Genomic DNA, 27,659 nt, shown 5'->3' on the forward strand with positions numbered 1-27,659 from the left:
ACATGCGTAACGAAAGGGACAAATTTGGTGACCATCTCCCATGTCAGGCACAATTTTTGAAAAAACTGAGCTTATAAATTAGATGAGCGCATGAAAATAGAATCTAGGAACATCCCAATGATAAACTGACAAGAAGAGGCCCAAAAAGTAAACTTGACTAGGTAATTTTGACTAAAAGTAACTAGCGTAACGGAAGGGACAAGATCAGGGTACCAAACTGTGCATTTTAGAAAAATTTGCTTGCTGGGCAATAGATACACGATATCATGATTAAATCTGATGCTGGGGGATAATGTGAATGAAGTTAACTTTTTGAGTAGGTTTTATGCCCTAGTGCCAGAGAGAAAAAAAAATTAAGATCAAGTTCAATTTTTTATTATTTATTAAAGAAAAATTGAGATATTTGGACTTCAAAGGGACCTCAAAGGTGCAGAAATCATTTATAGATAGTCACATTATATTTTTTAAAGGGGCATCTTATCATAGAACACAAAAAAGTTAAAAGTTTTGAGTACTTTGGCTTGATTTCTGACCGGAATAAGTTTAAAAACGTAATGGAATGGACAGTGTACCAAAAATGTGGCCTTTACCCATATGATAGTAATTAGTTATCGAAGTAATCATTTGGTTATTGAAGTTATCGAAAGTAATCAATCACAATCAAAGAACTCAATGGTTATCGAGTCTTCAAAGGGTTGTTAAGAAAGTACATACTTACAAACTTTTTAAAATTTTGATTCTCCAAATTCGATTGTTACCGTCAACTGCTCTAACTTCAAACAATTGGTCAAAACATGGGACTGTTACATATCTGGCCTGTATCTTCACTTATAATAATGTTAAATCTCTTTGAAAACAAATTTGTTTTTTATTAACTCCACCAAGTTTATCAATCATACTTTCTGTCATAACATGTCACAATAACTTTCACAGATAGCGTGCCCTTTTTAACTTTTTTGTTTTCATTCAAAATGACCGGACGTTGATTGGAGAATTAGAGAACGCCCGCCGCCTAACAGCCTATCGCCTGATGGGATTAACAAATAGCAAGTCGCATATTTCGATTTAAAAGCCTACTTAGTGTGAAAGAGAAATGGTGTATTTTTTAATACGCCGTTCATTAACTCAAAACAAATTACTCCACATACATTAATTTCCTTCAACCAGTACAAATTGGATAAAAATTATCTTGTCCCCTAGGTATAACTGCTGCCAACTGCTGTGTTTTATGAAAGACAAAAGAATGGGCTACCAAAAAAAAATTGTACAAGGCGAGGGACGTATTGTCAATACTATTGACAAACTTTTTTCACTAACCTACTTGAAATTTTGGATAATAAACTTTGGATAATAAATATAAAATAATCTCCTGGAAATTAGGGGTCAGACAATTTCTTGAGATTTCATCATTAGTTTTTTCTGATTTTTGTACAATTACCCCCAGGACAATTGCCCCCAGACAATTACCCACAGGACAACCCCCCTAAAAAAAATCCAAAAAAAATTCCCTAAAAGGCAATTCTTGATCGTTACATTAGTCTTTTTTTACTATTTCTCTTTTTTAACTGCATTCAAGAATGCTGTATGAAAGTGTATGAACAGATGCTGTTAAATAGTATGATTTTTCCAAAGCTATTTTAAGGGTCAGCTTCAAGTATTTCCTCCCCTTTTCAGGGGGAGTCTTGGGATTAAGTTTTAGCTATGAAGTTTTGTATCAGACATCAGGCTTGGTCCAATTCTCACCCAGGTGCCAAAGGCCTTGTGCATAATGTGTAATGTATAATGCTTAATCCTCACGTTCAATTCTATGAACGGAAAAGATTTTCTTCAGTTTTTAATCCAAAGGTTCATTAAAACAAGGGTGGACCCAGTCTGACCGCTTATTTTCTTTTCTACCTTTTGAGACAGGGATGCTCAAAAATTAGATAAAGATTTTTTCAAACCCGGCATTTCGATTGGGAAAAAATAGTTAAAAGAGATGCAAAACAGCTTTTCCTGGTACTGTACCTCTAATTTGACACGGACATGGTGACAAAATTTTTTTGATTTCAATGGGAATTGATTTTGGTGAATGGTAGGTTTTATTTCGATAATAAGCAAGTGTTTGTCTCTACTTTCTCTTTTTTGCTCCTTCAAACAATGGCAATGAAATTTTATTATACACAGTGAAATATATCATGGTGTGATAATAATTGTTTGTGAAAGTCAAATGAATGTGTCTTACCCTGGTATACCCTATAAAGGAAAATCTAACACTAACAGTTTTTTTTAATTTTCAATTTAGATGTGAGCAAAAATGCCTGATAGAAAATTTACAACACTAAGAAAACGACTCGATCAGTTAGGTTATCGGCAACCTTTGGTTATCGAGGCTGTACCTTTGGTTGAGAAACTGTTCAGTGATCTAGTGCATACAACTGAAAGCTTCAAAAACTATAAATCGCGCCCACAAAGATTAGATGAAAGTCTGACTGACTTGAGTGAGCCATACAAAAATGACAATGCCAGATTGGTTAAAGAAAATAATGACTTACATAAAGATGTCATCAAATGCAAAGATGAAATTGACAAGTTGGCATTGGAAATGAAATCAGCTGTCAACAAACTTGAAAATGAAAATCAAGATTTGAAATTTCTGAATACTCAATATGTTTACACCATTAAGAATATGGAAAAGGAAGCCAAATTGAAGAGTGAGCATATACTAACCCTTGAGGAACGAAATATGAATGCCGTTGTGGAAACTCCTGGTGGACGTCGAAAGAATATCCCATTTAGGAGACAGAGAATGGACCTTGAAAGTACTTTGCCACAGCCTAGTTTTTCTACAACCTTTGCAAATGATTCCAAAATTCAGGTCGAAGACCCTTATGTTGTTGATTTATTGACAGTTGCTGATAATCAAATGCAAAATTACAAACAAGAGATTTTTGATCTTCAAGGTGTCAATAGTAGATTGGATAAACAGTGCAAACTTTATAAGAAACAGGTACTTGTTATTTTGTTGAGTTAACTCTATTTTATGGTTGATGTTTTGTGACATTCTTTTTACTGAAATTTTCATGAGATGAAATTAATAAAAATCATTTTTCATATAATTTCCATAGTCAATAATTTTCGTATGTTTTAAATTTTGTAAATTGAAGGTAAATAAAAAAAACTTGGCTTATTTTTCTGACCTCTGTATGAAGGTATGTTTCATTTCTGTTGATAACGGGGGATTAACTAAATCTCTAGTTCACTAGAAAACTTTGATGGTATTTAACTGTCCAACAGTTTTTTTGCCCTATATGCAAGATTTATGATACAATTTGCTAATAATCAATAATTTTGATAGGAATATATTTACTTTTGCAAGATTTTCAATTATATTTTTAACTGATATCATAATTTAAGATTTTTGTCTTGACAGGTTGAAAGTCGTGAGCGAGAAATTGAGAGGTTGAACCGACAGTTGGATGGTGGTCGTCCTGTTGAAGCTGTCGTCAAAGAAGTGAAGAAAAGCAGTAATAATAAAGTTCTTTCACACCTCAATATACAGGTATGGTGTATTTAGGGGGGTTCATTTTTCATCATTGCTCTCAGTAACATAGACAGGAGGGGCACAAAATTTGTGTAGGAGAGCAGAGTTTTATGACAGTAATTATCTATTCATAATATAAAAAGATAATTACTGTGTCATAAAAATCTGCTCTCCTACACAGGTTTTTCGCCCCTCTTGCCTACGCTACTGGCTCTACTCATTACCTAGTTTTGCTTGGACTGGTTTGGTGCAGTTTTTCTGAAAAAAAATGGTTAATTGCTTTATTTTCTGGTGATTTATCAATCATAGGTTGATTATTTACAACAAGCAAATCAAGATTTGGAGAAGAAGATATCAAATTTCGAACTGTCGAAGAAAGAAAGTACAGAGAAAGTAAAGAATCTACAAGAGCGAAATGATGAATTATGCACAGAGCTTGCAGCTATGGACAAAGTGTACCAAAATCTTGGTAAAGAAAAACAGAAGAATGATCACGAGGTCGACGGCCAAATGCTTTCACTGCAAAACGAAGTGGATGAACAGAAACAAAGGATTGTGGATTTGCAATCCAATCTTCATAATTTAAAAAAGGTATCATATTACATACACAATTTTCGTCTTTCGTCTTCAATTAAAGAGTGCCAAATAATAATCTGATAAAGGATTACTCTAATCAGACAATTAGTTTTATAACTCATAACAAAAATCAAAATATAATAGCCGCATTCTTTTTCACCGTCCAACATATAACTCATAACAATTCTTTGGTAGCACCCCTGATTCGACGTTTATGTTTAGGAAGTTAGGATCTCAACAATTCTTATTCAGAATTTTTACTCTATAAATTTGAGGAACGAGATGGATTAATTGAAGAGATTGAACATATGAATATCGCCCACAAAGACATGAACATCGATAAAGATAATCTACTTCATTTGTATGAGAAATGTGAAAAAGAAAAGAAACGATTAGCTGATAAAAATGCACGACTGACGGTCGCAGGTAATTTTAATGATCCTTTTGGTATCATTTGTTGTATTTTAATTGCGTTTTCAAGCAATCCAAACACCTAAACTTTGAAGTACTATCCTCCTCCTACACATGCTATTGTCAATGTGTCTTATTATGTTGTGTGTTGTTTCTAGAAAGAGAGCTAGCCATGGAATTGGAACGAGTCAAAATATCAAAAGGAATGCTTCCTAAAAAGGTAGGTTAACCAAACATTGTTTGTTATGTATAATATGTTATAGTCTGTTCCTTATCCTATGTTAATGCAATCAAAACTAACATCTTATCTTTTTAAGTCTGATCATATTGTCAGTTTTGTGAGGTTCTCATTTACTTTTTGTTACAGTCGCCAGACCAGTTAAGATATTTGATTCGTAATTTGGAAGATGACAGAGACCATTACCGAAAAGAATTAGAATCTCTACAGAAGATGGTCCACCAACGTTTGTTCTCGAAATCTAACATTCGCTCCGAAAGCAAGGTAAATTTTTACAACTCCTTTCCTCGCTAATTAACCGAAGACTAAAATTTTGATAACCTTTACCAGGCAGGTTTCAATTATGGCGTGGTAAATTTCTCAAAATCTTGCGGTAAACGTTACTTTCAATCCACGTGTGTCATACAACCTATGTAGGAAGTAAGAGTGTGATTAATTACGTGCGTCTCGTGCCCTCGTGGGTAGCTCGTGGGTCCTGAAAAAAATTACGTGGGTCCTGAAGAAAAAAATGACGTGGGTCCTGAAGATGATTTTGTGGGTCAGGAAAATGATTTCGTGGGTCCAGAAAATGATTTCGTGGGTTCAGTAGTCACGTGTATCCTTGTAATTGTGTGGAATCTTTTTTGGAGAAGTTGTTGCGATAAATTTGAGAGTTTAATCGGATATTGTTCTCCTTAAAGCTATACTTTGAGACAACATACGATCTCGCCAAAATGAAAACACCATTTTTTTTCCAAAAATAATTGTCATTGAATATTAAAAATTTTTATACTAGGGAAACATGGCACTATAAGACTGTCTTTTTCAAGTTGTATTTCAGTGTGATGCTTGAGATATGAGAGGATTTCTAGTGCCAAACTTCAATTGAAATATTAAAAAATCCCTGCGTATTTCAGAAAGTTCTTATAATTAACACTATATCCATCACTTTTAATAAAAAAGAAAGTTTTTTTTGGGACTCACGAACTACCCACGTAATTTTTTTCGGGACCCACGTATTTTTTTTTTGGACCCACGTAATTTTTTTGGGACCCACGTTAACTACCCACGTAATTTTTTTCGAGACCCATGTATTTTTGTTTCACTCCCACGTAATTTTTTTGGGACCCACGTAATTTTTTTGGGACCCACGAACTACCCACGTAATTTTTTTCGGGACGCACGAGGGCACGGGACGCACGAGACACGAAGGCACGACCCACGAGGGTACGGGACGCACGTAATTAATCACACTCAGGAAGTAAGAACCTTCAAATCCTACATCAACTAACAAAATGAACTAACTAAAGCCAATACGATGACTCTTTTCAATATCCTTCAAACAAAGATTTGAATTGCCTTCAAAACAAAAGTTGCCGGTCCGACTCTCAATTGAAACGTAAGCAATTTAGTTAGATGGTCGTCTAAATTAGAGCTAAGACACAATGCCTCTTTCTTTTATCTATTAGCGCTGTTGTCTAGAAATTGAAAACTTTGTGGATAATTCAAGTGTTACTTATTTAAAATCTCATATAACATGACAAGAATATGCATTCTTCATTTCAGCAACAAGAAGGAAACGCGATCATACAATTATTACAAGAAGAACGCGATTATTTTAAGAAAGAATACGAACTGGTGAGAAGTAAAGGGACATCACAGCCCATGTCACCTCCGACCAAAGATCGAACCGCTAAAATGGTATTCAGCTTTGATCATTTTTATTTTATTTTTCATATTTAATTTTCTCCTTATCCTTTAGAAATTATTGGTTATCTTTGCCATCTACTTTAGAAAAATACATACACAAGCTGAAATTCAATAGATGGTCAATCTTTCTTATGAACTTGGGTAAAATGGGTGCCGGGTATGTGCGAGCCATGAGGGTCCCTCAAAGGGGTAAAAAAACGATAAATTAGCATTTGAGTCTCTGAAAGGCTCCCAAAATTACGAAATATAAAAAATCGACCCGCTCAAAGGGTCATAAATCTGGTTTAACGATTTTCTTTTTTCTTTTTTCTCAAGGATTCTGATGAATTTTCAAGAGTTCAACGTGAACGTGATGAACTTCAAAAAATGTTGGCAACTTTCGAAAAACACCTTGCCAAGGTACATTGAAAGTCAATTTTGTTTCCACTGATTGAAAATATTATTATTATTATTTCTTCTTTTGTTGAACTAATTCCCACAAATGATTAGTAAAGTCTCTATAATTGTGAATGGACCTAAGTTCCTTTAATGTCTAACTCAGTATATACTCTACTTTCCTAACTTTGACAACAGTAAATTTCACTCTTCACACTTTAGATCACAGAGAACGTGAAATCGGTTACAACAGAACGAGATAACATCCAATTATTGTATGAACAGGTAGGTAGTCTCTACCAGCTTGATTTTTGCGTTTACTGTCCATTGCCTTGAAGAGTTTCATACAGGCGATGGTAACGGTTAGTCAATTTAATTAATCATCAGTAATAGGGCTACCCTTGGTACATAACTGCTTATTTGTTATCATTTGAGAGGCGTTATTATCATCGTGGAGAGTGGAAATTTTCATTTTTGAATTTCCAGTTTGGATACCATTACCGCAGAAAACTTTACCGCGCAAGACTGAATTAAAATCTCCGAATCCAAATTTTTTTTGTAGGCCATAGAAGAGGTTCAAAAGCTTCGTCGAAAACAGTCGAAGAATTTATCTCCCTCGCGTAAAATTACCAGCATCCTTGAGAAAGCTGAGAAAGAACGAGACGAGGCTTTGTTCGAATTACGGAAAACTCGCTCAGAAATTCAAAACATGAAACTGGAGATCAAGGTGAACGATTATTCTATCTCGCTTATATGATCTGAATTATTATTATGCAGTTTATTTTGCACTCCATCTTTATAAAGATTTTGATCTTTTTTCAAGTAACTTTTAAAGTCATTAAATGATAAGTTTAATACAACACAACATACAAGATAGCCTCTCTGCATAAATTTATTTTTCCTATACTTGTTATGTGTACACTAATTGTTCCATAAGACAAAGCTCTTTTCTCTTTATCTCTAGCAACTTCAGCGAACGTATGACAGCGAACGACAACAACATCACGATCAGCAACGAAACACTGAAGATCTCCTTGATAAGGTATCCGGTCACTACCCATTCAATTTCCTCCCCTCTTTAGGGGAAACCATATTTTTGATTTTAACTTGCTTCTAACTGATCGCTTTTGCTTCGAATCAGGCACCGTATTGAAGTGGTTGTAATCCTTAGTCACAATGTGACTACCACTTGTCGAGTGAGCGAACCTTCTCTCTGGCTATGTCATCTATTTAAGAGGGATTTTGTAATCCATTCACAAGGCGCCGTATGGATTTTAGCTTATCATCTCTATTATTACGTGAGGACTAGAGTGTGACTCCTGTAACTCAACCGCAAATTATCTTTTTGTTTTATTGTTCCAGATGGACAATGATAACAATGTTTTGACCAATCAAATGTCATCCACTCAGAGCGTTGTTCACACTCTCGAAACTCAATTATCCAAAGCTAATAAAACTGTTCGAAAACATCAAGATGAAATCCATGAAAAAGAATCTGAGATTTCAAAAATCAAACTGCTTTTGGAACAAAGTCAGAAGACTCAAGATGATGTTCGTAGAAAATATGAAGAAAAGATGGCATTGATCGGACAGTTGGAGGACCAGAATACTGATTTTCAAGACGACGTGGCACGAATGGAGCGTAAGGTAAGAGAATATGAGGAAGAAATCTCACGGCTGAAGAGCGTCGCTTCGTCACTGGATCATGCCCGAGATGTCTTACAACAAGAGGTCGATGAAAAGTCGGAGGAATTGGTAAAATTGGATGACGGGTTAAGAGAGCAGGAGAAAGCTGACAATGAACTCAAATTGAGTTTAGAAGAACTTGAAGAAAACCTCAGGTACCCTAATTTAATTTTCAGTAGGAGTCTTTTAATTTTGATTGAGAATGGCAAAAACTCAATTCAGGTTTAGTTTAAAAATAGGTTTCTTCTTAAATTTTATACTTTTTGAAAATCTTAATCAAATGTCGAGTGGTTTATTATTAGAACTCAAACTTATCAAATACCTTATAATATCGTTTAATGCGGTGTTTGATAGTGAACGGTAGATTGTTGTATAATTTGAAGATCACTTAAGTCTTTCGACCACACATACAGATACAGAGAAGAGGAACTGGCATCAAAAGATCGTGAAATAAATGCTTTACAAAAACAAATTCATACTATTGAAGGAGAGCTAGTGGGTGTTTCCAAAACGAGAGAAACAACCATTCGAGAAAACAAGAAAATTTTGGATGACCTCACTCTCATGACAGAAAATAATCAGGTATCTATCTATCTGTTAATTTTCATTTAGAAAGGACTCGAAATTGATTTGTAGACGAATTGAAGGTGGGGTAAGCAAATAAATTATACTATCTGCTATACAGTATGTGGCCCCCAAAACGTCGATCAAATTTAAAATTTCTCTCAAATCTAGAGGAAAAGAGATTTTACAAAAGTTTTTGCTGCATGAAAAACTTTAACATCTCTACTTTATTTCCCGGAAGTTCTTTTTCAAAAGTTTCAATTTCAACAATATTTTTCAATCGCTTAAAGATAGGTAGCTTTTTTCTAATGGCCCCCAAAACGGAGGTTTGCGATTTTAGCGATTTCTGGAGATATCTTTAAGATATGAATACAGAATTTTGACCATAGTTTGGAAATGTGATTTAGAGGGTTTGGGCATAAATTTGTTTGATAAAATTTTTACAGTATACCCCTGGTTGTCAAAACGCAGGTTTGGTGCCCCCAAAACGTAGGTGTAGTTAAGATCAAATTATTTAGCCCAGTGGAAATAAGGGGAAAAACTATGAACATATTTGTGTTTTCCCTTAAATTTACGACCCAATGAATGTAAAATTTATGATTTTTATTTCAAGATTTTTGATATTGCAAAGTCTAAACTGAAAATTTAGAAATTTTCAAAATGACAATTCTGATTTAATAACGTCTTAAATGAAGTTTCTGAAAACCAATCTCTTTTGAAAATAGTTCCATTTATGTATGGAATAAGCTGTGAAAATTATAGAAAAAAAGCTTAACTGAAACTGAAAATATTTTAAGCTTTAAAGGTATTTTTCTCTTATATTTTGCAAAAAAATGACAGAATTTGCCGTCTTTGCTGATTCAGCAAAAAATTTTATATATAGTGTTAATTTATAAATAAATCAAGCTGATAGGAATGGAATTCCAAGACTTTTTGCTGTTTCTCATATTTAGAATTTTCGTTTTTATCAATGCTGATTCTAGGGTCCCAAAATACTGGAGGAATCCATGCCCGACTATGTTCAAATTTTCTGAAATCGGAATCACTTTAGCTCGTACTAATTTGTTTTTGAATGTTGTGGCTCCAAATTGTTGATTTTTTCAGGAAATCTTTTACGACATTTACAAATTAAAATCACACATTTCTATTGAAACCTCCTTTTAGTACAGTTGTATTGAATTAAAGATATGTATTTCGACAAGAATATGGAGCTTTTTATTTCAGCAATATTAAAATATTTTGTAATATATTTTATAAAATGACTAGTAATATTCGTGTAACAAGGTATTGGACGATGAAAATGATCTGAGGCCGTCTATGTATATGGTGTTGTTTTTGTTTTTGTATATTTCTTAAAAATCTAGTTGCTTGTATAAGTTGTTGATTGTGATGTTGTGTTGCTTCGGGGTTGCTTCCAAGGATAAACCAATGGGCGCGGTAAGCGTTCTTACGGCAGGAAACTATCACTGCCAACCTCGTGTGTTGTCTTTTTGGACCTACCCCGGTGGAGGTCGAGTCTGTTAAATGACGCGCCTTACGCACCCACGCGCCTGAATTTCGACGCGCCTTTAAGTTTTGACGCACCTTCTTACGCGCCTTATTATCGATGTGCCCTAAATTTTTGACGCGCCTTACTTACTTGCCTTATTACCGACGTGCCCTGAGGTTAAGTATCAGTAGATAACTCAGGACGACGGACGAATTTTTAAAGCCTTCGTTCGCGCTACGGCACTTTTCTACAGGCTAACCCGAAAGCTAGGCAGACATACCCCGGGCAAAAATATCGGATTTGCTCTAGAACGAGAAACTGAACAGAAACGTGTTCTAGAGCAAAACCAGGCAAAACCGATATTTAACCTCGCTATTAGTTCTTTTCAAAGCAAGTAAGGAATTGTGTTTTATGTCAGCATATTTATTTTTCTTATAAGCATCTTCTTTATAAGAAACCAATCAATAACTTTTGATTTGAGGGGATTAGGCTTTCGGTAAGCAGTATTTTCAAAGCAAGTAAGGGACTGTGCTTAACGTGGGGGCATATTTATTTTTCTTATAAGCATCGTCTTTATAAGAAACCAATCAATAACTTTTGATTTGAGGGGATTAGGCTTTCGGTAAGCAGTATTTTCAAAGCAAGTAAGGGACTGTGCTTAACGTGGGGGCATATTTATTTTTCTTATAAGCATCGTCTTTATAAGAAACCAATCAATAACTTTTGATTTAAGGGAATTTGGCTTTCGGTAATAACTTTTTTCATAAATCAAACATAGCATACTTGTTTTTACAAGCATCATTTTCGTAACAAAACTTTCAATTAGTTTCCTTCAATCTGAATCTCCTATAATTCCTAACAATTTTTCTTTAATTATGTGATGCCGAAGCTTTTGTCAAAAATAGTTTACTTCTTTTTGAAGAATGGTAGAATATGTATACATAGGCATTACATTATTATTGGTCAGATAGGGCTGATGCGTAAGCATACTTTTAAAACTATTGATTTAAAGATGCATGGTAAGCAGCATTAACTATCGCTATAAATGCCCCCATAGCCCTGAATTTATGATAATTTAATAAGGAATGCTACTTTTAGCCTGAGTAATCGCCCTACCGTTACACTCTTATTTATTTATAAGCATAACGCTTAAAAGCACAATTTAGCTAAAATTTGGAAAATAATAAGGCATAATCAATTAAGTATGAACTCGCAAGAAAATAACACACTGAGAATTCAACCAGAAAATGAAATATTGATAAAACCATGTGTCATTGAGTCTATAAATAAATTTTTACGAAGTGTTTTCTGTCTCATAGAGAATGCTAAAAAGTTTGGATTAGAAATCAGAAAAAATGAAATGAACCGCCGTTGTTGTCGTCTTTTTTTCTGAATATTTTTTTGCAGAACATTCGCCTATCACGTGCCGGGGGCAATAAAAATCACGTAAAAATTTACAAAAATTTAAGGTAGTAATACTGTAAGGCACGTCAAAAATTTAGGGCGCGTTGATAATAAGGCGCGTGGGCGCGTCAATAAAGGGAAGGCGCGTGGGCGGATAAGGCGCGTCATTTAACAGACTCGTGGAGGTCCTATAAATTAACCTGTGTTTGTTCGTCCGTTCGTCTGTTACCAACTTTTCTCAGGATTGAACCATAGGAATCTTTTGATTTTTGGTACAAAGGTGCAAAATGGTAGTGGCCAAAATGTGAGGGAGCCCAATTTTCGAAAAAAAAATTTGGGGGGCAAATTTGGGCCAAAAAATGGCTAAAAAACTGTTTTTTTGGACTTTGTGAAAAATTGGATCATTAATTTTTTCTGATTTTTTGCATGAAAGTAGGGTACCATCATAGGTAAAAGATGGCTCAAGCAGATTTTTGCAAAAAAAATTTGTTGGCTCAAAAAACGCATGTTTATCTATAAGAATCACTATTAATAAGCATACATCAATGTTCTTAGTCAAATTACTCAATTTTTTTATGAGATGGATGTTTTTTTGCTCATGAGGGCTTACTTTTGAAGAATGTGTGTGTCTAGACATGAAATTTTGGTTACTTGGCGTGTTTTTATAGAAAAACTGGCAAAAATTCGATATTTTTTTATAAGCACATTATCAATTACTTAGGTATTAGCTTTTCTAGAGATTGGCTCTTTCATTCTTTATGATTTTTTGCACAAAGATGCATAACTATAAACCCTCGAATGTGACGGAGCCCGATTTTCGAAAAAAAATCTTTTGGGCAAATTTGGGCCAAAAAACGGCTAAAAAACGGGTTTTTTAATTTTTTCTGATTTTTTGCATGAAAGTAGGTAAAAGATGGTTCAAGCAGATATTTGTAAAAAAAAGCATTTTTCAGCTCAAAAAACGCATGTTTATCTATAAGAATCACTATTAATAAGCATACATCAATGTTCTTAGCCAAATTACTCAATTCTTTGATGAGATAGATTTTTTTTTTGTTCACGAAGTCTTGAATATGAAAGATTTTTTCAAGAGTATGAAATTTTGGTTTCTAAACGTTATTTTTAAGAAACAAACGACTAATTTTAATAGATCGTCACTATTTGTGTTCTGAATGATTGTTTAACGGTCAAGCTCATAGTAGATATCAATTATACATGAGTTAAATGCATAACCAGGTAGGTCCTTAAAAGTATAACTTGTTGATTGTGTTTTTGCAACTGGTGTTTTCTTTGAAAATTCGATTTTTATAGAGTTTTGTTTTTTTGAAAATATTTTCAACTAAGAAAAAGATGGCTTAACAATGGAAGAGACAAAAAAATTGGAGATCGTGTGTTTGATAGTGACTTTCAAATCCAACTATGTGTCTATCTATGGTCTTGGTAATCAGAATAATATAGTTCCTTTTTTGTTTAAGTGATGTATATTTTCAACTAAGAAAAAGATGTCTTAACAATGGAAGAGACAAAAAAATGGGAGATCGTCTTTTACACATTAGCAGTGATCATTCATATTGTTGCATTCCTTCTTTTACTACGCATGCGTCCAACGACGACCTTCAGCCATCAACAAAAACTGTTATTGATGCATATGGACATTGCGGCCGTGTTAAGTGGTGTACTAGCAGTCATTAAAACTATATTTGAAGTATACGGGACAAGTAAATTTGAATTTTATTTCTTCTATGCAGTCATCATCGGTGCACCAATTTACTACTTTGGCTCCGTGTTTTTGATCAATGTCGACCGGTTTTTAAGGGTTTATTTCGCGCTTAGGTATGAGATTGTATGTACCACCAAAATGATAATAATATCTTGCATAATCGTCTTTGTTATCGCCATATTAACGACTTTTTTGGTGTTATTGTATGCAAATATGCCAGATGGGCTGGGTGTAGCAAAGAATCTCATTTACATAGTGAATCCTACAATTGATGTTATTTTCGCATGTACGGTATTTGTTACCTACTCTTATCTGATTGTTCGCATCTATCAGAATAAGCGAGACGAAAGAATTCAACGAGCTCGATTATTCAGACGACCCGAATCGAAGCCCATCAAAGAAATTATACAAGAGAGAATGGAACTTTTGACCAGTATTTTTGTCCCTTTGATGATCATGATTTTTTTTATGATTTTCTGGTTCATACCTGATCAAATTTACTTTTGGAATTACGATTTTGATCATATTAAAGAAAGTGAAGTAACTTTTAGATTTGTTAAACTCTTGTACCCAGTAGGTGTTTGTTGCGAGCCTTTCGCTTATATTTTCTTGAACAAGGAATTCCGACGTTTTCTACGGCGTCTATTCTGTCGAAATAGACGGATAGGTCCGTCTCCACAAGCCCTAAATGATGGTGCAGTGGCTGGACCGAGTCAAAGTGGTGTTTACTATGTAGAGAAAAGGAATTACATCCGCCCAAGTCGTACCACAGGTTCCAATGAAGAAACAAATGAAACAGGCTGCTCAACTTGAGATGTTCTTCAGATGCAACTGACCAGACTTTACATCTGAAGTTATAATATGGGAAAACGCTTTTGTGAAGGATTCCCATTTACAAAACTATCAAAATTTTGGTTCTTGTCCTTACACCCGATTCTTTTTTAGTAATTTGTATTTCTATTTGCTTGAAGTTCTGGAATTATAGGCTCAACATTGTTCTTATTTTTTTGACGATTTTGAGTTGTTTTCATAAAATTCTTGTTCTTATAAAAAGTGTACATTAAAATTCAAAATATATGATCTCTATGGAAAAAGGGTTCAATAACATTCTAAAAAAGTAAGAAATCTTTTTTTCGATTTCCCCAAATTTATTTTCCTAGGGGTGATCGTATGTAAATAATGGTTAATTTCTTTTGCAGGCGATTCATGAAAAGTTACGGGACCGAACGAGTGAATGTCAAGCGTTAAAACAACAAATCGAAGATTACGCAATGCATGTTGGTCGTGTGGAAGACATGCTTGCACAAAAAGTAATTTAAAGTTTTAATTTTAACTACATTTTCAAATTTTATATTCCATGGATTATTTTTTGACCTACCTTGGAGGTCCCAATAATGGGTTTTTTTGGACTCTTGTAAAATTGCGTTAGTTTTTTTTGATTTTTTAGTTAAAGACAGAGGGAAAGGCCCTCTATGGTTAAAACCGTTTTTCCCGGAAAATTTTGTTTGGTGGTAAAAATCAGATTTTTGTATTTTGGGGGAAATTCCCGTCCGTCATTTTTCGGGAAAATAAGCATTTCTTGCGACTGACTTCGTATTTCTTTATGATTTCTTAGTTTCCATTTTCTCTCTATTGTTGCCATTTTTTTCTTTTTTTTCTTTCTCACCATGTAGCTTGTTTTTGATTGCCATCACACTCATAATTCTTCGCTGTGTTACCCTCACGGGATTATTTCCTTCAATTATTTTATGACTACTTTTCTTCACTCCAGGAGTTGGAAAAAGAAGAACTTCTCTTGCAATACAAATCATTAAATACGAAGGCTATAGAACTTGAAAGCAACGCACAACAAAGTGAAGATGGCCACGAAAATGCAAAACAAAATCTTCAACACTGTCAACAAGTTCGTCTATTTTTTAACTTGTTTTCTTTCTGTCAATCTTTTTCTCATTTTAGTAATGGTAAAAAAGGTTGTCTTTCTCTAAAATGAACTTTCGTCATTTTTCCCCAATAAGGCATCCTCTTTTAAAGATTCGTGAAAACAATCTCGCACTGGTGGTCCACTCACTATACGGCTGCAAAGTGCCTCTAGAATAATATCAATAACTTTAGTTGTACACATTTCTTTATGTGCAACTTCACTTTTCGGGTCAGAGCTGGGGTTGCTTAGCATTCTAGATCATTTTCTGAGAAACTTGCTTTGGCCACCCCTGATACCATATTTATACTTATTTGGTCAAAGGCTATCGTTTATGTTTAGATTATTTAAAAAACTTTTTGGACCTACCCCGGTGGAGGTCCTATAAATTAACCTGTGTTTGTTCGTCCGTCCGTCCGTTCGTTCGTCTGTTACCAACTTTTCTCAGGATTGAATCATAGTAATCTTTTGATTTTTGGTACAAAGGTGCAAAATGGTGGTGGCCAATTTGGGCCAAAAAACGGCTAAAAAACGGGTTTTTTAGACTTTGTGAAAAATTGGATCATTAATTTTTTCTGATTTTTTGTACGAAAGTAGAGTACCATCATAGGTAAAAGATGGTTCAAGCTGATTTTTGCAAAAAAATTTTGTTGGCTCAAAAAACGCATGTTTATCTATAAGAATCACTATTAATAAGCATACATCAATGTTCTTAGTCAAATTAATCAATTTTTTTATGAGATAGATGTTTTTTTTGCTCATGAGGGCTTACTTTTAGAGAGTATATGGGTTTAGACATAAAATTTTGGTTGCTTAGCGTGTTTTTATAGAAAAACTGGCCAAATTCGATATTTTTTATAAGCACATTATCAATTACTTAGGTATTAGCTTTTCTCGAGATTGGCTCTTTCATTCTTTATGATTTTTTGCACAAAGATGCATAACTTTAAACCCTCAAATGTGACGGAGCCCGATTTTTGAAAAAAAATGTTTATGGGCAAATTTGGGCCGAAAAACGGCTAAAAAAAAGGTTTTTTGGACTTGGACAAATATTGGATCATTGTTTTTTTCTGATTTTTTACATGAAAGTAGGTAAAAGATGGCTCAAGCAGATTTTTGTGAAAAAAGAATTTTTCAGCTCAAAAAACGCATCTTTATTTATAAGAATCACTATCAATAAGCATACATCAATGTTATTAGCCAAATTACTCAATTTTTTAATGAGATATGTTTTTTTTCTTTGCTCACGAAGTCTTGAATATGAAAGATTACTTCAAGAGCATGAAATTTTGGTTTCTAAACGGTTTTTTTATAAGAAACAAACGACTAATTTTGAGAGATCGTCACTATTTGTGTTCTGAATGATTGTTTAACGGTCATGCTCACGTAGATATCAATTATATTTGTTAAATGCATAACCAGGTAGGTCCATAAAAGTATCACTTGTTCTTTACGAGATAGTGAGAACAAAAATTTAGCTAAGGCGAAAATAAAAAAATGTAGTGTTTCTGGAATGCGGGTGAAGGAAAAAAGCTCTCATGCAGCCAGCCGAAAAAAATTTCTTTTTGCTAATTTTGATAATAAAAGATTATTGAAATAGAACTTTAAAGATAACTTTTATGTACAAATAGTATGAAGTAAGCCCTGATATGAATACAAAATGTATAAACTTTTCACAAAGTCTGCGGCCGGGTCAGAAATTATTTTTTTCACCCGGCCGGTTTCTGGAAACACTACATTTTTTTTATTTTCGCCTAATTTCAATGGTGAGAGCCTTAGCAACAGGTTGCTTTTAAAGGAAACAAATCTGCATCTTACTTCAAGGAGGTGGTCTACTTACAAGAGAAATGTTCCGTGTTGGAATCACAAATTGAACAACATATCAACAATGAAGAATCTTATGAAAGTCAAGTCAATGAATTTATCAAATCCGTCGCTGATCTTCAAAATCAACTGGCCGCTACAAACACTGAAAAGGTGAGTCTAGTTAAATGCTTGATTCCAGTCGTGCTTTTGGCGATAAATTTTTTTGATGGTCGATATATTTTTGACATTACTGTGACAAAACCTTTTTTCTCTAATTATTAATTTGTCAGTCCCTGACAACCTTTTTTCTCTAATTATTAATTTGTCAGTCCCTGAAAATATTTTTCGGAGCTTTTTTGCCCTAGCTATTAGCCCAGAAAGCTTTCCAAAATAATTTCGTCATTTTACAATTAGAGCCTCATCCTCCCCTAGCCCAGGTCCCCTAGCGGACCTTCAATTCACGCAATCACGCAATTTCTTTTCCCAATTCACGCATTCATGCAATCTTTTTTCGAATCTCACGCAATCCCTGTTCACGCAAAGTTTTCTCATTCACGCATTGACGTAGCGAGTGCACCAAAAGCCGGGATTTTTCATTTCGTTTCTTAGTGAGTTCCACTTTGAAGATTTTTGAAAAATAGAAGCCTTTTTTTTTGCTACTGCATTAGCTTCGAAAGTTTAAAGTGACTTAAAAAAACCTGGGCTCCAAACATTCAAAAAAGTGGAATAGACGTTAATTGCGTAGAAAAAAAGCGGGTGACGTCTAGTATAGGTTAGCATTGACGCAGCTCGCTGGGGGCTATTGAGAGTATTAATGAATTTGGAGCCTATTAACACATTCCGCCTTCTCTCTACCAGGATACGGTTATCGAAGACTTATATGCTGTTCGAGAGTTATGCGTTCGTCTTGATCAAACCAGGGAAGATTTGACCAAAAAATTGGCTAACAAAACCAACGAAAATGAAAAGGTAAAGACAACATTTGGACATTTTGAAAAGATAAGACTTGCAAGTTTCATACATTCACAGGATCTTTTTGTTTCCAATTTTAGCTGGAAGACATATTAAGCGAAACTCGTGCTGAGTCAAATGCTCTTCGGAATCAGGTAAGCTAAATTTTTTGGAAAAAGTTTGAAGAAGAATGTGTTTTAGATTGGATTTTGAAGACGAATGAAATAACACGAACTTTCTGTTATAGGTAGCGCATGAATCGAGTAATATCCGAAATTTAGAAAACGTTATTTCAACGACAAGAGAAAAACAAATTTTGGAGAAAACTTTGCATCAAAAAGAGAGTATGCATTTGGAGAGAATAAGAACGGAGCTTGAAAAGTGTGAACGTGAAAAGTAAGTTTATCCGAGCTTCAACTTTAGATTGCCTATCAACACGATAATACATTAGACTCGCACATACATAACCTGCATTTATTCGAATAATTCGGTAAGGGGATGGCGTTCCTCTTAGATCTGCTTACCAAATTCATGCAAAAAACACTCTCGGTTATTCGAACTTCAGTTATTCCAACCCTCAGTTATTCGAAGCGATTATACCCCTTGGGGCCAATTATACAGTAAAACCTCCAATTAACGGAAACTTTAAAAGGCTTCTTGATTCACTTATGATTAGCGGACAGTAACCTTATTCCCCGATGGTGTCCGCTAATTGGAGGTTTCATTCTAGTTATATATCACCCTCAGTTACTCGTAATTTTCTTATCGGGAGATAATTGATTTTCTGCGATCAAAACACTTTTTTTCTTCAAAAAATCAGGTTACAATATTCACGGCTTATTTCAGTTATAGTCCAGGCAATATGGGGCATGAGGTACCACCTTGATGGTGAAAAAGGTTTGAAACTGTTTTTGGGTTTAAACATATCTATATTTTGAGAATCGCGATGGTTTTCAGGCTAACCAGGGGGCAATAACTTTTCAGAGGGGGTGTTTCGAGGGTACGTGGCAATCGTTTTTGGAGCTGATTTGCCTAGGGTATAGTACTGCATTTCAAGATATCTCATGAACTGCATATCAAAACCTATTAGAACTTGGCAGGGTTTTAGATAAAGCATCAAAGATTGTGTGTGAAAAATTTCAAGATGGCAGCACCAAAGTTGTGTATTTTACAGACCCGAATATCAAAATTTTGAGAAAAAATCTAATTTAAACAAAAAATAAAACTTTTAAATTTTACACAGGGCCAAATTCTTCCATGAAATAGATGTTAATGCCTTCATTGCTCGTAGTCGGTATAGTTGTAGCATTGTGGAAAGTTTTATGGATTTTAGACGACTATTTTTTTATTTACAGTCCATTTATTTTGAAAAATTCGGTCAAAACTGCCCCAAAATACAAGAAAAATTCTTGACGTTTTTCTTTATAGCTCAGCAAAAAGCCAAGTAAATCTCATTAAAATTTCACAGATGTTAGTTTTTAAGGCCAGGAACATTCAAGTGAAGTTTCGAGCTGGTGGGATGAAAAATGTGTATTTTACAGACCAGAATATTTCGAATTTTTCATAAAAATTAAGATCTCTCTTTAGTTTTGACACCTCAAACGTTGTCTGAGACTCAATTAATTGAAGCATTTTTGTTGATAATATTTATAACTATATATACATTCTTAGTTTAGAAGTCTGACTTAACAGTGTTAAGTGCCTTTGGTATTTTACAGACTACTTTTCTGGCTGCTTTTGATTTAAATAAAATTGACTCAATTTGAAATATCTCACTTGTCATCAAGTCGTGTAAATCAAAGTTTAAAATTTTCATAAGTTGTCGAAAATGCGTTCCTGCTCAATTTAAATCAGATGATGAGACGCTTAGATGGAAAAAATGTAATTTACAGACCAGATATATAAAGCCTTGCACGAAACCCCGCTACGTTGACTTGTGGAAGCAGACAAACAAATATATCCCTTAAAAACATTTTATTTATCTGATTGGTATTTTACAGACTAAGCCTTCCCTTTTTTGAGTATATCTATATAAAAGTAGCTGAAAGTGAATAAATTATTAAGTGTTATGCTGCACTATCAAATAAGACTGACACAGTCAACCTGTGTTTACATTGTAGCCGAAAAGTCTTAATAATGACTCAAACTTTAAGGGTTTTATTTTTACACAAGTGTTCCCATTTCATATCAGACACATATTTCATAACGGGACAGTGTCTGCCTATTCTTCTATTATGCTGATATAAGCAAAGAATGTTTTTCTATTCCTCTTTCTGACCAATCTTGCTCCACATACGTGTCAATCCAATGGGAGAAAGCTTGTGAATTAAAATTGATGAGTAAGCAAACGATATCACTCTTATTTTAAAAAGAAAACCTTTAAGTTTAATAATCTTGATAACTATTAAGCTTGTATTAGTACTAGTAGGACAACCTAGATTAGTAGGATACATGCAACATTCAAGGTGGCATACAGTACCTAATCTAAATTCCAGATCAAAGCCATCGGTATCGGCACGTTAAGTCAAGCTTGACATTACTTTCTAGACTTTAAAACCTTTTCCTAGTTCTAAAGTAATACAGTTTTTCGTCGATATCTTTAAGACACTACTAATGAAGATTTTGATGTATCAACTTAAAGAGAGTATGGTGGTATCCGTAACCCAGAAAGATCAGTAAAATTTGTACTTTGGGCCTTATACTGTATCAGATGAGAACATTTTTTGCATTTATTGGTTATCTCCGAACAGACCCTGGTTGATCCACTAAGTTGTACGAGAGATCACATTCGCAACATCACTTTAGATTAGAGGGTTGAAATGGCGATTTGATACGAGAGATTTATCTGGGAACTTGTCGAAAAAAGCCTTTTTTTATGCTGGTTTTTAAAAGGTTTTCAATTTTTAGCATAAAAATATAAAGAAGAAAGTAGCTCCAGTCTACGCTAGATTATGCGGTTGATTCTCACTCAGGTCTTTTTATTCGAATCAATTTAACCAGGACGGGATGGGATGTTGCTTACGCTAAACTGTGTAATGGCTACCTCCAACTTTTATACGACCACCTTAGACCTACATTGCTGAATCACATTAACTGATGTTTACTATGCATCTGATCGCCGAACTCCTTGAGAGACAACGTTGAGATGTGCTTTTTTTCTAAATCATTATCTTCCCAGGCGAGCGATGAGGAGAATTCGGTAGTAGCAGTCAAGGCGTTAACCTGTACTATGACTCACCTCTACACACCAAACCAACTGAGCTAACAACCACTAAGCTAACCATAGCCACCAAGTCTTAAAATACCCCTTAAAAGCAAGAGATTGTCAATCCCATTGGATACTTTTCTTAACCTTATTCCCACAGATTCAATGGGTCGTTGAGACAGGGATCTTCTAATGATCAAATCTAAAATGATATTTAATTTTGGTTCTTTAAAACCATTCAACTTGCATTTAAGACGATTGTCTCTTGTTTCCCTGTAAAAATAATAGCGAGGACCAATATTGATAGCGCAACATTATTCTCGGTAAGTTTAAACTTAAGATTGTATTTCTCAAGGCTAAAAGAGATAGCAGATGTTTTAGATGATTCACGTGCACGGTAGAAATATTGACATAACGAGACCAGCACGAAGGATCGCCGTAGGTCTTTTGAATCGAAAAAAGGTTACTGAAAATTTACAAAATTGGTTGAATAATGATACTATTGGTCATATCTATCCTACAGTGTGTCCGAAGGAAAGTAGAATAACAAATCCTCAGAATTCATAACACTAACGTTTATTCTCGATTTTTCTATTAGAAAAATCCGTTGAAGCAACAGATCCTGAGGATTTTTTTGTACCAATCTGTTCCCCTTTTTTTCAGATACACTCTACTATTGGCTTTTTACATTATTTTTGGCATCTTTTTTGTAACAGTAAAAAACACCTCAAGGAATCAAGATTTAGATCCAGATAGCAAAGTTTCGAGATGACGAGTGTTAGAGATAGCAAGCGCTTTTAGCCTAAATTTGCTTGCCAAAAATATAAAGTGCTTTAGGGTACGAGCATCGACTGCTCGGGATATGTATTTTTGGTAAGCTTGATGAAGTCAAATGTATGCTTACGATTATCATTTCACTATTTAAAGTTTTATTGATGGAAAATGCCGTATATTTTCTGGTCTATAAACTATTACATTTTTCCAATTTCATCTAATTCAAAATAAACAGAAACGCATTTTCGACACATGACAACTTTAAAAGCGTTTCAACTTTGATTTACATGACTTGATGACAAGTGAGATATTTCAAATTGAGTCAATTTTATTTAAATCAAAAGTAGCCAGAAAAGTAGTCTGCAAAATACCAAAGGCACTTAACACTGATAAGTCAGACTTCTAAACTAAGAATGTATATATAGTTATAAATGTTATCAACAAAAATGCTTCAATTAATTGAAAATATGAGTCTCAGACAACGTTTGAGGTGTCAAAACTAAAGAGAGATCTTAATTTTTATGAAAAATTCGAAATATTCTGGTCAGTAAAATACACATTTTTCATCCCACCATCTCGAAACTTCACTTGAATGTTCCTGGCCTTAAAAACTAACATCTGTGAAATTTTAATGAGGTTTACTTGGCTTTTTGCTGAGCTATATAGAAAAACGTCAAAAAATTTTCTTGTATTTTGGGGCAGTTTTGACCGAATTTTTCAAAATAAATGGACTGTAAATCAAAAAATAGTCGTCTAAAATCCATAAAACTTTCCACAATGCTACAACTATACCGACTACGAGCAATGAAGGCATTAACATTTATTTCATGGAAGAATTTGGCCCTGTATAAAATTAAAAAGTTTTTTTTTTTAACTAGATTTTTTTCACAAAATTTTGATAATCGGTTCTGTAAAATACACATTATTCGTGCTACCATCTTGAAATTTTTCACACACAATCTTTGATGCTTTATCTAAAACCCTGCAAAGTTTTAATAGGTTTTGATATGTAGTTCATGAGATATCTTGAAATGCAGTACCCTACCCCAGGCAAATCGGCTCCAAAACGATTGCCACGTACCCTCGAAATACCCCCTCTGAAAAGTTATTGAACCCTGGTTAGCCTGAAAACCATCGCGTTTCTCAAAATATAGATATGTTTGAACCCAAAGACAAAGGTTTCAAACCTTTTTCACCGTCAAGGTGGTACCTCATGCCCCATATTGCCTGGACTTTTATTCGAACCCACGGTTATTCGAAGTAAATTCTCATCCCCTTGTAGACCACCGGGAGTCTACTGCGTTTTTATACTGGTTGAATAAACCATTACATTACTCCATTAGTGGAGATTTAAAATTTAAAATTGTCTCCAGCCCAGTTGAATGGAAAAATACTAAATCGTACACAATTTGTTGCATTGACCCTAGATTGTTTCTACTTCAGGACAAATCAAGAGCGAGAGGTGCAAAACTTACGAAAGGAGAATGTTTCCTTACATGAAGAAGTTTCCTCACTCAAAAGTCATTTGACCAGTGAAAAGTTCGAACTGTAAGCCCTAATAATATCATCTCTTATTGTGGCCAAATGGGTTAAGGTTCGAGGAGTCTGGATGAAATTTTGTTTTACCCTTTATCGTGTCAATGAGAAATGAATTAAAGATATTTTTTTTGGCGTTTAAAAATGATTTTTAGAAATCCCTTCTTGCTTGTGCATTTCGTTGATAAAATTACGATCTACTGAATTGTTCTATTTTTCAAAGTGAGCGAATGAAGCAAGAATTTCGCCGCCGAAGCACATCACCACCGAGAAGCTCTTGTAAGACATTTACACTTTTTACCCGATCATTAAATTAGTCGATTCTACTACTTTTGGAGAAATTCTTTCCTGATTTTAAAGGACAGTTGAATCTCTATAAGTCGAATTTCTATAACTCGAACAAGTTTTCTTTTCCCTTTAGGTAAGTGTATATTCGAGTTATGGAGATGATTTATGCTCTAATTGGCCATTTTCTGTTGATTTCTATTTGTTTTTAAACACTTCAAGCTTGCTTTTCTGAAACATTTCTCATCTTTGTGAATATTCATCAGGAAAATTTTTTTATAACTAGATGAACGGGAGAAAAAGATGGCGTCATATTCAACCAATCAAATCACGTCACTAGGGGCAACCTTATCAACAAATATAGGAAAACGGCGAAATGTTTCATTTTCACCGTTACAAGTTGTAAGTAGATTTCTTCACAAGTTGTCATTTTGCACCATTAAGTTTGTTTTTAAGGCTGTCTTTTCTTGAAGTCTGAATACTTATTTTTCGCGCTGCCTCACCATTGATTTTTTATGTCACCTCAAGTGGGCCGACGTTCACGGTGATGGTGCCCGGTCAGCTTTACAACCCTGGGCAGCCAGAATAAATTCAACTGAGCTCATCCGAGAATTCGAGAAAAAGGTGAATTCAGACACGGCACGAGACACAACGAAAAAAATTATACAGACATCCTGCCTTACATTCTTATGATAGTCTAGGAGATGCAATTAATTGTTTTTTTCTTTTTCAGTCTTTTTCATCTGACGAGGGTGAAAATACAAGTTGACAAATGAGAAAATAGTTTTGTGAATATTTTGAATTACTCTTTTAATATTTTTAATATATTATATTATTCTTATCATCTTATTTATGTACATTTTGGTAAATAATAGAACGTTTTTAACTCGGACATCATATCTTGTCCTTTTTAATTGAGGTGAACATTTCAACTTTTGAAAACTTTTAAATAAATTAGGGTGTCGATGAAAATACTTGAATTTGGTATGGAGGACAAAATACTCAAATTTATCGAAAATTAGTCATCCCTTGAATTTAGAACGTCTAGGAGCTCTGTCACAATAAATGAAGTGTTGTTTTTCTTTTGTCAGCTCGGGCTGGGTACTACGGTTGTGTGCTAACGGGTATATGCCGTCCGACTTTGGACCCTCAGACCTTTAGTGGGACTAAACCAATTTGATCAAATTCCATTTTTAAGGGGAGAAAAGTTCAAATTTTCCCAATTTTTCGATCAAGAATAGGAGATTTTATTTTATAGGATTTTCCTACCCGTATAGGGACTTTCTGCTTCCAAAAAGGCACCCTAATCTTCGTATCTCCCCCCGGGGGTTAGCCGGAATTAAGACAAATTCCTACAACAGTATTACTACACTCGGGTAAGTTATGGCATGTTTTAAAATTACCATAATTTTTAGAACGCATTAGTCGACAGAAAATGACCAAACAAATGACTGAACATGAAGGGTACTATGATGTAGTTTCTAACCTGATGTGTAACCATGCATGGAATTATTATAGACACTGGATTAATAACTGACTGATTTTTACCGATTTCTCATGTTCAAGCCTTGTCCGCAGTAATGACATTATTGTTCACCCTCCTTCCACCATTAAAATGATTCTTTATAGCATTTTAATTACATTTCTCATCAAAATACACTTATCCAATTCCCAAATGAGACTCTAAGTTCTCCTCCGAGACTCAAACTCATCTAGTTAATTACTAATTATACGTCGTTATGACGTTTTATATTGCGAGAAAGATGCAAAAAAATGCTATGTACAGGGTGTCCCTAATTAAAGTATCGAGTTTGAACATGCGATTGAGTAGAAAAGTTTGTGTGTGTGTTATCGCTAAAATATAAGAACGTTCTCCATCACACAGGCTTATTACAAAAGGTAGTTACAACGTATAAATTAATCGTAATGACAAAGAAAAAAGAGGGAGAGCTTAAAATACAATTTTGTGAACACGCACGTCGATTAGGGACACCCTGTATAAGAAATTGAAAATTGACACCAGAAATTTTTAAACTTCAATCTCAAAAAATCCACTGTGCCAACACGTACCACCAAAAGATTTTCATACTACAGTCGAGCTATGAGACTCACGTCTAATACTCTCGGGTGCCTAATAAACGTACAGTCCAAAATAAACGTACGGGGGAGAGAATAAAATTGGAATTAAAGTCTATTCACGATAAGTGTGCACTCTTTTTTCATTTACCTATAACTTTTGAAGGAATTCTTCAATCTTTATAAATTTGGTATCTTTGGAGAGATATTTGTGAGTGGAACAATTTGAAATAAAAAAATCTTTAAACAAATTCTAAAAACGAGGATGAAAATGAAGAAGAAAAAAATGAAGATCTTGTAGAGAAATACTATAACTTTCATTTTCACGCTATACAAGTGTCCTTGGTATTAATCATTTTTCAAAATCTTTGTCCTTTGCGGACAAAGCCTGTACATCGATTGTTCTCTGAAACAATAGAAAGACAACACTTCGCTCTCCACCGTTTCATTCGATATTTATCCAGAGTCTCTATAATAAATCAATGGTATAACCTAATTGTTTTTTCGCTCATTTTGGCGAAAAACCGCGAAAACCGATTATGACGTCATAGAAACTAAAAATTGAAAAAAATTTTTTCAACGACTTGAACTAGTCCGATAACGGTTTAGTTAACTCTGACTTATTAGGGGTTTTTATTTTATTTTCGCATCATATTGTCTACACGTTTTTGTTTTTTTAAGAAACTAGTTTTACCAAGCAGCCTCAATGTTTCTTAAGAAATCGGCCTTTTGAGCCTTAAATGTTTCTTACATGTTTCTAAACTTTTTAACATAATCATCCTCATGGAAGGCTGGGTTGGAAGGTTCTTAAAAAAACGAATTAAACAAGCGATACTTTTATGGACCTACCTGGTTATCAAACTAATCAGTGAACATTGAAACAATGAAACACATAAGACATAACTGGTCAAAATACAAAAAAATAAAGAAAATGAAAGCATATCTATTGAGAGAAACTATCAACACTATTGAAGAAGATTTTTGAAAAAGAAATAAAAAAGCTATTAAGCACTTTTCTTTATAAAAACCACTATCAAAAAAATGCACAGCTTAATTAATAAGGTTTCCAGAAAACTCAAACCGTCGCACTCTACCGTGACATTTTCTTCTGTTGGAAAAAATCCATCTGTGGAGGTTTAAAATTTCAGATCAGAAAAAAATATTGACCCGGTCCTGAATTTATGTTGGAAGAACTGTTCTTCTAGAATTTTCGGCTATTTCCGGTAATTTTTGAACAGTTCCGTATCGAAAAATGGCTTTTACCATGGATTTGACCCTTTAAAATCTCGAGAAAATCTCAAAAAACCGCTTTTTTCGGGACATTTCCGGTTCTAGCGGCCGGAAAAATTTATTTTTCGAAAATTGGGCTCTGTCACATTTTGGGCATTGCCATTTTACATCATTGTGCAAAAAATCATGAAAATCTGTCGAGT

The 27,659-nt window shown here is 34.2% G+C and overlaps 1 protein-coding gene across 2 annotated transcripts; it reads left to right on the forward strand.

Annotated features, from left to right (window-relative positions):
- The first annotated feature begins 1,902 nt into the window (after nt 1-1,902).
- On the forward strand, nt 1,903-25,042 carry LOC136806970 (centrosomal protein of 135 kDa-like). Of its 2 annotated transcripts, none has more exons than XM_067063548.1 (24): nt 1,903-2,074; nt 2,285-2,989; nt 3,413-3,541; nt 3,833-4,114; nt 4,375-4,525; nt 4,669-4,730; nt 4,878-5,012; nt 6,294-6,428; nt 6,753-6,836; nt 7,035-7,097; nt 7,375-7,539; nt 7,777-7,854; nt 8,175-8,653; nt 8,912-9,080; nt 14,875-14,985; nt 15,447-15,578; nt 17,418-17,570; nt 18,258-18,368; nt 18,452-18,505; nt 18,598-18,746; nt 23,773-23,877; nt 24,089-24,144; nt 24,437-24,552; nt 24,884-25,042. In XM_067063548.1, the coding sequence occupies exons 2-24, from the start codon at nt 2,297-2,299 to the stop codon at nt 24,917-24,919; spliced, it is 3,648 nt and encodes a 1,215-aa protein (XP_066919649.1). In that variant the 5' UTR covers nt 1,903-2,074; nt 2,285-2,296; the 3' UTR covers nt 24,920-25,042. The 2 variants fall into 2 exon arrangements, 1 of the variants encoding a protein (XP_066919649.1); XR_010846624.1 differs by having other exon boundaries at nt 1,907-2,074; nt 18,429-18,505.
- The last annotated feature ends 2,617 nt before the right edge of the window (nt 25,043-27,659 follow it).

Source organism: Clytia hemisphaerica, unplaced genomic scaffold (assembly GCF_902728285.1).
Source record: "Clytia hemisphaerica strain Z4C2 unplaced genomic scaffold, Clytia hemisphaerica genome assembly, whole genome shotgun sequence".
Classification (NCBI taxonomy): domain Eukaryota; kingdom Metazoa; phylum Cnidaria; class Hydrozoa; order Leptothecata; family Clytiidae; genus Clytia; species Clytia hemisphaerica.